This window comes from Hemitrygon akajei, chromosome 2 (genome assembly GCF_048418815.1).
Source record: "Hemitrygon akajei chromosome 2, sHemAka1.3, whole genome shotgun sequence".
NCBI lineage: Eukaryota > Metazoa > Chordata > Chondrichthyes > Myliobatiformes > Dasyatidae > Hemitrygon > Hemitrygon akajei.
In genome coordinates, this window is record NC_133125.1 from 100199938 (window position 1) to 100212541 (window position 12604).

The 12604-nt window shown below is 42.3% G+C and overlaps 1 protein-coding gene across 2 annotated transcripts in view; it reads right to left on the reverse strand.

Annotated features, from left to right (window-relative positions):
• Window positions 1-6641: 6641 nt before the first annotated feature.
• The window catches only part of orc4 (origin recognition complex, subunit 4), a 114605-nt gene continuing 108642 nt past the window's right edge, over window positions 6642-12604 (reverse strand). For both annotated transcript variants that reach the window (XM_073026162.1, XM_073026152.1), the window contains one exon: window positions 6642-6961. In XM_073026162.1, coding sequence (XP_072882263.1) covers window positions 6779-6961 — 183 coding nt within the window. In that variant the 3' untranslated portion in view covers window positions 6642-6778. The remainder of the gene's footprint in view (window positions 6962-12604) is intronic.

A 12604-nucleotide genomic window follows, 5' to 3' on the forward strand; every position in this document is an offset into this window, starting at 1 on the left:
TCATAAGGTATGCCCTCCAATCCAGGCAACATCCTTGTAAATCTCCTCTGCACCCTCTCTATAGTATCCACATCTTTTCTGTAGTGAGGTGACCAGAAATGAACACAGTACTCCAAGTGGGGTCTGACTAAGGTCTTATATAGCTGTAACATTATCTCACGGCTCTTTAACTCAATCCCATGGATGATGAATGCCAACACACCCTACACCTTCTTAACAACACTGTCAACCTGCACAGCAGCTTTGAGTGTCCTATGGACATGGATCCCAAGATCTCTCTGATCCTCCACACTGCCAAGAATCTTACTATATTCTGTCTTCAAATTTGATCTACCAAAATGAACCACTTCACACTTGACGAAGGGTCTCGGCCCGAAACGTCGACAGTGCTTCTCCTTATAGATGCTGCCTGGCCTGCTGTGTTCCACCAGCATTTTGTGTGTGTTGTTGTTTGAATTTCCAGCATCTGCAGATTTCCTCGTGTTTGCACTTCACACTTACCTGGGTTGAACTCTATCAGCCACTTCTCAGCCCAGTTCTGCATCCCATCAATGTCCTGCTGTAACCTCTAACAACCCTCCACACTATCCACAACACCCCCAACCTCTGTGTCATCAGCAAACTTACTAAATCACCCTTCTACTTCTTCAACAGGTCATTTATAAAAATCATAAAGAGGAGGGGTTCCAGAACAGATCCCTACAGAACACCACATGTAAGACCTGCCCTCGTTGGTCCTCCCAAAGAACAACACCTCAAACATGTTTGAATTAAATTCCATTTGCCATTCGTCAGCTCATTTTTCCAGCTGGCCAAAATCCCACTGCAATTTTTGATAGTCTACTACACCCCCAATCTAGGTGTAATCAGCAAATTTCCTGATCCAGTTGACCACATTATTGATGAAGATGACAAACAACAATGGACCCAGTTCCAATCCCTGCGGCACATCTCTAGTCACAGACCTCCAGTCAGAGAGGCAACCCTTAACAACAATCCTCTGGCTTCTTCTGTAAAGCCAATGTCTAATCCAATTTGGTACCTCATCTTGAATGCCAAACGACTGAACCTTCTTGACCAACCTCCTATGAGGGTCCTTGTCAAAGGCCTTGCTAAAGGCAACAGAGAAGTCCACATAGACAACGCCCACTGTCTCGCCTTCATCAGCTTTCCTGATAACTTCCTTGAAAAACTTGATAAGATTGGTTAGACGCAACTTACCACACACAAAGCCATGTTGACAATCCCTAATCAGTCCCTATCTTTCCAAAAACTCCTATAACTGGTCCCTTAGAATACCTTCTAATAACTTTCCCATGGCTGTCAGGCTCACTGGTCTATAATTTCTTGGCTTATTCTTAAACAAAATTAGATTTTGTCCCATCCTCCAGCACCTCACCCAAGGCTAAGGATATTTTAAATATCACTGCCAGGGCCTCTGCAATTTCTGCACTTTTTGTAATCTGTATAGGGCTCATGACCTTGTTGCTACATTGCTTCACGTCTATAGACTCTGTGTCCATCTCCTAAGGAAATACAAATGCAAAAAATCCTTTTAATATCTTCCCCATCTCCTTCGGCTCCATGCATAGATTACTACTCTGATCTTCCAGAGGACAAATTTTGTCCCTTGCTATCCTTTTGCTCCTAATACATCTATAGAGGCCCTTAGGACTCTCCTTCTTCATGTCTTCATTTAGCCCCTCTGATTCCTTTTCTCTTGCATTTCTTATACTCCTCAAGTACCTAGTTCATTCCTGCCAGCCTATACCTGCTCTGCGCATCCTCCTTTTTATTAACAGGGCCTCAATATCTCTTGAAAACCAAGGTTACATAAACCTGTTACCTTGTCTTCTATTCTAACAGGAACATACAAACTGCACTCTCAAAATTTCGCTTTTGAAGATCTCCCACTTTGCCAGAAAACAAGCTACCCCAATCCACATTTACCAGATCCTTTCTGATACTATCAAAGTTGTCTTTCTCTAATTTAAAATCTCAACCCGAGGATCAGTCCTACCCTTTTATGTACTTACCTTGAAACTATAGGCATCAGTTAGCCTCGTGAGCCTTGCAAGGTTTCCAGGGCACAGAGCAGGGTTGTATGGGAGGCCAGCAGTTGCCCAAGCTGCAGGCCTTCCCCTCTCCTCGCCACCGATGTTGTCCAAGGGAAGGGCATTAGGACCCAAGCAGCTTGGCACCGGTGTCGTCACAGAGCAATGTGTTGTTAAGTGCCTTGCTCAAGGACACAAAGACGCTGCCTCAGCTGAGGCTGGAACCAGTGACCTTCAGGTTACTAGTCCGATGCCTTATCCACTAGGCCATGCGCCAACACTTCCTTGAAACTAAAGGCATTATGATCTCCAAATGCAGTGTTCCCCTGCACAAACCTCTGTGACCTGCCCTGTCTCATTTCCTAATAGGAGATCAAGTATCACACTCACTCTAATTGGTGATTCTATATACTGATGAAGGAAACTTTCCTGAACTCATTTGACAAACCTTTCTCCATACAGCTCTTTTACAATATGGGATTCCCAATCAATATGTGGAAAGTTAAAATCACCTACTATCACGATCTTAAGTTTCTTGTAACAATCTGCAAGTTCTCTACAAATTTGCTCCACAAAATCCCAAGGACTGTTGGGTGGTCTATAATACAATCCTATTAATGTGGTCATACCTTCCTTATTCCTCAATTCTACCCATAAAGCCTCACAGACGTTCCCTCAAGTCTGCCCTGACTGTGCACTTCTGTGACATTTTTTCCTGACAAGTAATACCACGCCTCCCCTGTTAATCCCTCCCACTGAATCACATAAAAAACGGTGAAAGCCTGGAACACTGTGCTGCTAATCCTGCAATCAAGTCTCACCCTCACCAAAAACGTGGGTGCAGTTTTGCTTATTCTGGATGCTTTACTGACACAGTAGGAAGTGTAGACATGCATCCACAGAGGGGAGGTTGGTTTCTATGACATGGTGAGCTGCGTCTATAATTCTCTGCAGTTTCTTGCTGTCATGGGCAGAGCAGTCACCATACCAAGCTGTGATGCATCAATAAAAATTGGGAATGGTCAACAGGGATATGCTAATTTGCTTTAGCCTCCTGAGGAAGTAGAGGCAGTGGTGAGCTTTCCTGGTTGAGGTATCTACATGCTTGGACCAGGACAGGCTGTTGGTGATGTTCACTGCTAGGAATTTGAAGCTCTCAACCTGCTCAACCTCAGCATCATTTATGTAGACAGGAGCATATGAACTGACCCCAACCCATCCTTGCTGAAGTCAATGACCAGCTCTTTTGTTCTACTGACATTGATTTGAATTGAATCGACTTTATTACTTACATCCTTCATATACATGAGGAGTAAAAATCTTCGTGTTATGTCTCTGTTCAAATGTAAAATGTACAATTATAGTAATTTATAATAAATATTATGTACAACAGGATAGTTAATATAACATAGAAATACAGTACCATCAGTATGAACTAATTAGTCTGATGGCCTGGTGGAAGAAGCTGTCCCTGGAGCCTGTTGGTCTTGGCTTTTATGCTGCGGTACCGTTTCCTGGATGGTAGCAGCTGGAACACTTTGTGGTTGGGGTGACTCAGGTCCCCAGTGATCCTTCGGGGCCCTTTTTACACACCTTTGTAAATATCCTGAATAGGGGGAAGTTCACATTTACAGATGCACTGGGCTGTCCACACCTCTCTGCAGAGCCCTGTGATTAAGGCAGGTACAGTTCCCATAGCAGGTAGTGATGCAGCCAGTCCAGATGTTCTCAATCATGCTCCTATAAAAAATACTTAGAATTTGGGGGGCCATACCAAACTTCAACCGAGGTGAAAGAGGCGCTGTTGTGCCTTTTTCACCATACAGCTGGAGGGTACAGACCACGTGAGCTTCTCGGTGATGCTTATGCTGTTCACCCTCTCAACCAAAGATCCATTGATGTTTACAGGGGTGAGCCTGTCTCCATTCCTCCTGTAGTCTACAACCAGCTCCTTTGTTTTTGCGAGTTAAGGGAGAGGTTGTTTTCTTGACACCACTGTGTCAGGGTGATGACTTCCTCTTTGTAGGCTATTATTTGAGATTAGGCCAATTAGTGTAGTGTCATCAGCAAATTTAATTAGCAGATTGGAGCTATACAGAAAGTTTAGGAGGGGGCTTAGGACACAGTCCTGAGGGGCACCTGTGTTGAGGGTCAGAGTTGAGGAAGCCCACTCTTATCACCTGCCGACAATCTGACAGGAAGTCCAAGATCCAGCTACACAGGCAGGGTGAAGGCTGAGTCTCTGAGCTTCTTGTTGAGCCTGGAGGGAATTGTGGTGTTGAATGCTGAACTGCTGTCCAAGAACAGCATTCTCAAATAAGCATCCTTCTTCTCCAGATGTGTAAGGATGGTGTGCAGAGCTGTGACTATTGCGTTGTCTGTCGATCGGTTGTGTCAGTAGGCAAATTGTAGGGGCTGCAGTGTGGGTGGCAGCATATTGCAGATGTAGTCCTTGACCAGCCTCTCATAGTATTTGCTTATTATTGAGGTGAGTGCATTGAGGAAAAGGATCTGCCCACCACTGCCACCAACCTCTTAGAAGTTCCCACACCTCCCATTTCTACCTCCTACCCAAATCCACAAAATCACTTGTCCAGGTAGACCCATTGCTTCAGCTTGTTCCTGCCCCACTGAACTCATATCTGCAGACCTTGACTCTGTTTTATCCCCCTAGGTTCAGTCCCTTCCTACCTACATCCATGACACTTCACACACTCTGGATCTTTTCAATGATCTCATGTTCCCTGGTCCTCATCATCATTTTTGCTATCCCTATACACCTCCATCCCCCACCAGGAAGCCTCAAAGCTCTCTGTTGCTTTCTGGACACCAGATCCAACCAGTTCCCCTCCACCACCACATCTAGCAGAACATGTCCTCTCTCTAAATAATTTCTCCTTTGGCTCATCCCATTTCCTTCAAACAAAAGGTGTAGCCATGGGCACTTGCACGGGTCCCAGCTATACCTGTCTTTTCGTTGGCTACGTTGAAGTCCATGTTCCAAGCCTACACTGGTGTCTGTCCCCCACTTTCCCTACACTACACCAGTGACTGCATTGGTGCTGCTTCCTAAACACATGCAGAGCTCATCGACTTCATCAACTTTGCCTCCTACTTCCACCCTGCCCTCAAACTTATAGGTCCAATTCCTATACCTCCCTCCCTTTTCTCAATCTCTCTGTCTTTATTTCTGGAGACAGCTATACAACTGATGTCTATTATAAATCCACGAACTCTCACAACTACCTACACCTCCCACCGTTACTTATAAAAATGTCACTCCCTTCTTTCAATTCCCCTGTCTCCGCCGCATTTGCTCTCAGGATGAGGCTGTTCATTTTAGAACAAAAGAGATGTCCTCCTTTTTCCCTTCCCTTCCCTTCCCTCCACCAAGGGAAGGGCTTCCCTTCCTCCACCATCAATGCTGCCCTCAACCGCACCGCTACCATGTCATGCACGTCTGCTCTTATCCCACCCTCTCACCGCCCTACCAGGGATAAAGTTCCTCCTGTCCTCACCTATCACCCAAACAGCTTCCGTGTCCAGCACATAATTCTCCACTACTTCCTCCATCTCCAATGGGATCCCACCACCAAGCACATCCTTCCCTCCCCCGACTTTCTGCTTTCCCCAGGGATCGCTCCCTATGTGACTCCCTTGTCCATTCATCCCTCTCTGCTGACCTCCCTCCTGGCACATCCTTGCAAGCGGAAGAAGTGCTACACCTGCTCCTTCACCTCCTCCATCACTACCATTCAGGGCCCCAAACAGTCCTTCCAGGTGAGGCAACACTTCACCTGAGAGTCTGTTGGGGTCATATACTGTGTCTGGTACTCCCAGTGTGGCCTCCCGTATATCAGTGAGACCCGACGTAGGTGAATTGCAGTTGACTGGGAGGTTGGGAATTAATGGATGCTGTGACTAGCCTCTCAAAGCATTTCATGATGGTAGATGGCAGAACCACTGAGTGGTAGGCACTAAGGCAGGATACCTCGCTTTTCTTATGTACGAGGATGGTCTTTGTAAAGCAGGTAGGAAGCTCAGATTGAAGCGGGGAAGGTTAAAAATATCTGTGAATACCCCTGCCAGATGATCAGTGTAGGATCTAAGGACACAGTCAGGGACACCATCCGGGCTAAATGTTTTCCATGTGTTAAATCTCAATACATCAGCAATGGAGATTGTGGGTAAAGGTGTATTGGATGCTGGTGATACACCAATCCCTTTCTGTTCAAAATGTGCACAGAATGCTGATGACACTAAATTGAGTGGAAAGGAAAGTTATGCAGAGGATACGTAGAGTCTGCAGACAGATATAGATAGGCTGAGTAAGTGGGCATGGGTCTGGCAGAAGGAATGCAGACTGGAAAACATGAGGAACTCAGCAGGTCAGGCAGTGTCGATGGAAATAAACAAACAGATGACTTTTCAGGCCAAGACCCTTCTTCAGGACTGAAAAGAAAGGAGGAAGATGACCGAATTAAAAGGTTGGGGGGGTGGAGGGAAGGAGTATAGCTAGGTGATAGGTGAAGCCAGGTGGGTAGGAAAGGTAATGAACACTAATTTCTTAATGAGGGCAAATGCATATTCATGGAACTAGGATATACTTCTGGTATTTTATTAGCAAATAAATTTCAAATACTGCCATAAATCTCTAATTTTTCTGGTAAAAATGTATAAACAAACATAAATTCCTTAATTTACAAATTCCAATTTGAAGTGGCTTATTCCAGAGGAGATGATGCCCAGAGACGGACGTCTGTTGGACAATGTGGATACTTATGCAGTGCATCCATTATCTGACTGCTGTCCAGTAGTAGTTTCACCAGCTGAAATTCTTTCTGGGTTCGGACTGATACACCTTCCATTGATTTGATCAACTCCAGTTGATGTAGGTGTTCAAATGCCTATCGTAAGTAAAAGAAAAAATATTTGGTCATCTTCTAACAAGAGGGAAATAAAATGAAGTAGAAGAAAGACAATATCGACCGAACCGTGCTGTAAAGGGGTAATTTCTTCTGTGTCAACTGATGTGAATTTTAGCTGAACTCTCTGCAGACTAGCAAAAATGAATCATGAGGTATTAATAGCTGCTGGCAGTTTATAATTTACCTTCAAATGAAATTGATATATTGAAGAAATGTGATTGTCACAGTATGGCTGAAATGTTTAAGAATTCTAAAATTCAGCACTGCATTGTTGACAATAACTCATTTTTAAACAGATTGTATATTTGTAAGCTTTTTTCTCTAGTGAAAGAAATCCTCTCATAAAAGCATGTTAAATAATTTGTCCAGTACATGCAGTCGATGAAAATTCCAGATTTCCCATGCAAAGTAATTATTTTTCTTTAATAAGTTGTAAGTGCTTGACATTTGAAGTGGGCAAAACTGATAATTCCTCCAAGAAATTGGTGCCAGTGGTGATAGCAGATCAGTGAGTTCAGTGATTTGGACTGAACTTCCATGGCAATGTAAAGTGAGATTGTTAAGTGGAGACAATACAGACAATACTTTTTGAAAAGGAGTGCTGAAGCAGACAGAGTCACAATTAAGATGCACAAGTTATTGAAAATTGCAAGGGCAGGCTGAAGAAGTGGCTGATATGGTTTTAACAACAGGACATAAAGTAATAAAGGGGGGAAGTCTGTCTCGACCATTGCTTTACAATGTGATCAGTTCTGGTCACCTCATTAAAGCAAAGATGTGAAAGCATGACAGAGTCCTCAAGAGATTAATGAGAATAGAGTGCAGGTCCAGAGTTATAAGGGTAGAAGGGAGAGGCAGGAAGGGGGAAGTGATATTCCATAGTATAACACAAACTGATCTGAAGATGGTGGATAATGGAAGGCTGCAGAGCAGTTAAGGACTAGAGTAGACACAGCTGTAAAATAAAGTGGAATCTGATTTAAAATCTGGTTTGCATCAGGAATGCACTGCCTGCTGATATACTCGAGGCAAATTCCATTATGCCCTTCAAGATAGAATTGGAAAAATTAACTGGGAGACAGAACTGATAGAGATCTAGTATGAAAACAGCTGAGTGGCCTCCTGTGTTATAACCCATTTCATCAGCAGGAACTGAATTTTTACTGCCATCTTTACTGTTCTAGTTGATGGGAGTTCATTTGATGTTACACTTAAATGAATTTTGGTATTTGTTTCTCAACTAATCCCACATCATATTCCAGCCATTCTGACGAACGTGTCAGTGTGTCTGATCAGTCTGCCTGCAATCATTGAAACCTGATTACATTGGCCCCTGTTTATCATGCAAGTTCAAAGCAGTAAAACATTGTGAAGAACTTTTTAAAGCAAAGGTAGGCATTGTTTATTTGCTATTGACTGTAATATACAGAATACTGCTTGTACTTAGTGAACAGCTAACAGCAATAACTGAGGTCTCTGTCAGTCCTCACACCGTTAATAACTGCAGAAGTCAGGGCAGTGTCTAATCAACTAATACTGGAATTACTAATGGATGAATGAACAGACATTACTTTCAGCAAATGGGTTCCATTTTTTAAGCATTTAGATTACAGTGGTTAGTGAATGTTTATCACATGATATCAAAGAATGAAAAGTTTATTGGATTATCCAAAATATCTGGCCCCTTAACATTATAGGTAGTGCCTTTGTGACTCACTTTAGTGGAAACTGCTCCATTGAAGGCTGGATGCATAAATAATGTTCACTCTGGTGCCTTCAATATGCAGAGTTCTGAGCTTCACAGAAGCTTTAAGATTTACCAGAATGAGGGAAGAAAAACAATCTTATTTCACTAAGACAGCGAAGTTACAAGAACAACATTATTGAAGCACTTAAAATTATGCAAGGCAAAGCCAGAAATGGATGATTCTTTTGCTGATGTGATCATAAAACTTCTCAATAATACTCAAAATGCATCCTTGTACATTCAGGAATTAGATTTGAATGAAATGTTACATACTTTATCTTTAAAATCAAATTGAATACAGTGGTGCTAGAAAGTTCGTGAACCCTGTAGAACTTTTTCTATTTCTTCATAAATATGAACTAAAGTGTCATCAGATCTTCACATAAGTCCTAAAACTAGATAAAGAGAACTCAATTAAATGAATAACACAAAAAAAATCATACTTGTTCACTTACTTGAGAAAAATTATCCAATATTACGTGTATTTGTTAGAAAAAATGTGAACCTTTGCTTTCAGAACCTGGTGTGAACCCCTTGTACAGCAATAACTTCAACCAAATGTTTCCAGAAACCATTGAGCAGTCCTGCACATTGGCTTGGAGGAATTTTAGGCCATTCCTCCTTACAAAACTGCTTCAACTCTGGGATATTGGTGGGCAACCTTGCATGAACTGTTTTCTTCAGGTCCTTCAACAACATTTCTATAGGATTAAGGTCAGCCATTCCAAAATACAAATTTTCTTCTTTTCAAACCATCCTGTTGTTGATTTACTTGTTTTTCAAATCACTGTCTTGTTGCATTATCCAACTTCTATTAAGCTTCAGGAGACAGATTGCTATCCTGACATTCTCCTGTAAAATGCTTTGATACAATTTTAAATTCATTGTTCCCTCAATGATTGTAAGCCCCGAAATAGCCCAAAACAATGACACTCCTTCCACTATGCTTCACGGTTGAGATAACGTTATGGTGTCCTGCGCAGTGCTCTTTTTCCTCCAAACATAATGGTGTGCATCTTTGCCAAGAAATTAAACTTTTGTCTCATCTGTCCACAGAACATTGTCCCAGAAGAATTGTAGAACATCCGGATGGTTTCCTTCCATGAACACCATTCTTGTTCAGTGGTTTTCTTCTAGTGGACACATGAACCGAGACTTCAGCAAGTTCTAGAGATTTATGGAGGTCTTTTGCTGTTACCCTTGGGTTCTTTTACACCTCCTCAGCACTGCACGTTGTGGTCTTGGTGTGATCTTTGCAGGACGCCCACTCCTAGGGAGAGTAGGAACAGTACTGATTTTCCCCAATTGTAAACAATTTCTCTTACCGTGGACTGATGAACACTCAGGTCTTTAGAAATGCTCTTTCAGCCTTTTCCAGCTTCATGCATCTCTACAATTCTTCTTCTAAGGTCCTCTGAAAGTTGATTTGATTGAGGAATGGGGCACATAAACATCTTGCTTGAGAAGAGCAGGCTCTACCAGTAACCTGACTTTGTCTGTCTTTTTTTTTAATATATAGGGCAGGGCACCTCTACAACCCACACCTCCAATCCCATCTCATTGATTGGAACACCAGACTTCAAATAGCTTTTATAAAAAGGTATTACCCCAGAGGGTCACATACTTTTTCCAACAAATACATGTATTAATAGATAATTTTTCTCAATAAATAAATGAACAAGTATAATGTTTTTTTTTGTGTTATTTATTTAATTTGGTTCCTTTATCTAGTTTTAGGACCTGCGTGAAGATCTGATCACACTTTAGGTCATATTTATGGAGAAATAGAGAAAATTCTATAGGGTTTACAAACTTTTTTGCACCACTGCAAGTAAAAAATTTGCTTCAATTCCTAGATTTGTTTCCATGGAGAGATTGCTCCCTATGCAACAAGTATCAATAATTTAAATCGATGCACAGTTGATAGTAGAAATGTAATCAATATAGAAATATATTGCCACCAAATGTTTTGGGTTTTTTTTCTTATTTTTTTAAACCATAAAAGACAGATAAGGGATTAGCGGAGCAGCCATCATCAAAGTGGGAACTCAGAGGCTGAGGCCAGGGAAACAAGCAAGAAGGTAGGTTTTTCATTTCGTTATTGCTGATTTGGTCTTGGTTGCCCATAATACAGTTAGGGCAGGATGACAGTAGAACGCTACTCCTGTAAGACGTGGGAATTCATGGAACCTGATGGTCTCCCTGATGACTACACCTGCGGGAAGTGCAGCCAACTCCAGCTCCTGAAAGACTGCATTTAGGAGCTGGAGCTGGATGAACCAAGTAGCATCCGGGAGCCACAGCAAAGGTCTCCTTGGATCCCATGCTTTCTGACTTTCTGAATGAGCCTTGCATGGGGAACTTTATCAAAAGCCTTACTGAAATCCGTATACACTACATCCACTGTTCTACCTTCATCAATGTGTTTTGTTACATCTTCAAAGAATTCAATCAGGCTCGAAAGGCACAACCTGCCCTTGACAAAGCCATGCTGACTATCCCTAACCAGATTATGTCTCTCCAAACGCTCATAAATCCTGCCTCTCAGGATCTTCTCCAACAACTTGCCCACTCCTGAAGTAAGACTCACTGGTCCATAATGTCCTGGGTTATCTCTACTCCCTTTCTTGAACAAAGGAACATTTGCAACCCTCCAATCCTCTGGTACTTCTTCCATCCCTATTGATGATGCAAAAATCATCACCGGAGGCTCAGCAATCTCCTCCCTAGCTTCCCACAGTTTGGGGTATATCTCATCCAGACCCTAACTTAATAACTTATCTAACTTAATATCTTTTAAATGCTCCAGCACATCATCTTTCTTAATTTCTATATACTCAAGTGCTTCAGTCCACTGTAAGTGATCCCCACAATTGCTAAGGTCCTTTTCCCTGGTGAATACTGAAGCAAAGTATTCATTAAGTACCTCTGCTATTTCCTTCAACTGCACGTTTCCACTATCGTACCTGATTGGTCCTACTCTCACACAGTTCATCCTCCTGCTCTTCACATACTTGTAGAATGCCTTGGGGTTTTCCTTAATCCTGCTAACCAAGGCCTTCTCATGGCCCCTTCTAGCTCTCCTAATTCCATTCTTAAGCTCTTTCCTGGCAACTTTGTAGTTTTCTAGAGTTCTAACAGTACCTAGTTTTCTTGAACCTTTCATAAGCTTTTCTTTTCTTCTTAACTAGATTTTCTACATCCTTTGTATACCATGGTTTTTTACCCCACCATCCTTTCCCTGCCTCAATGAAACATGATAATGCAGAACACTATGCAACTATTTCCAGAACATTTGCCATATTTCTGTCATACATTTCCCTGAGAATATCTGCTCCCAAAATTTTGCCTAATAACATCATATTTTCCCCCTAACCCAATTAAATGTTTTCCCAAATTTTCTGCTCCAATCCCTCTCCAGTGCTGTGGTAAAGGAGATAGAATTGTGATCACTACCTCCAAAATGCTCTCCCACCAAGAGATCTGATGCCTAACCAGGTTCATTTCCCAATACCAGATCAAGTACAGCCTCTCCTCGTTGGCTTATTTACATATTGCATCAGGAAACCTTCCTGAACACACCTAACAAACTCCACCCCATCTAAACCCCTTGCTCCAAGGAGATGCCAGTCAATATTAGGACTAGAAGACAGAAGATTAAGGTGAGAAAGGAAAGATTTAAAGGGGCAGGGTTTTTCCTCAATGTAGGAGGTGGATCTATGGAACTTTGGATTTGATCAGTGCTGCATAATTTTATTTACATTTTCCGCTCCAACTCTCTCATTTCCTCTTTAATAGACATTCCAATGTTGGAGCTCCCCCCCCCCCCCCCCCCACTCCACTGTCCTATTTAATTCAAAGTTCACACAATACAA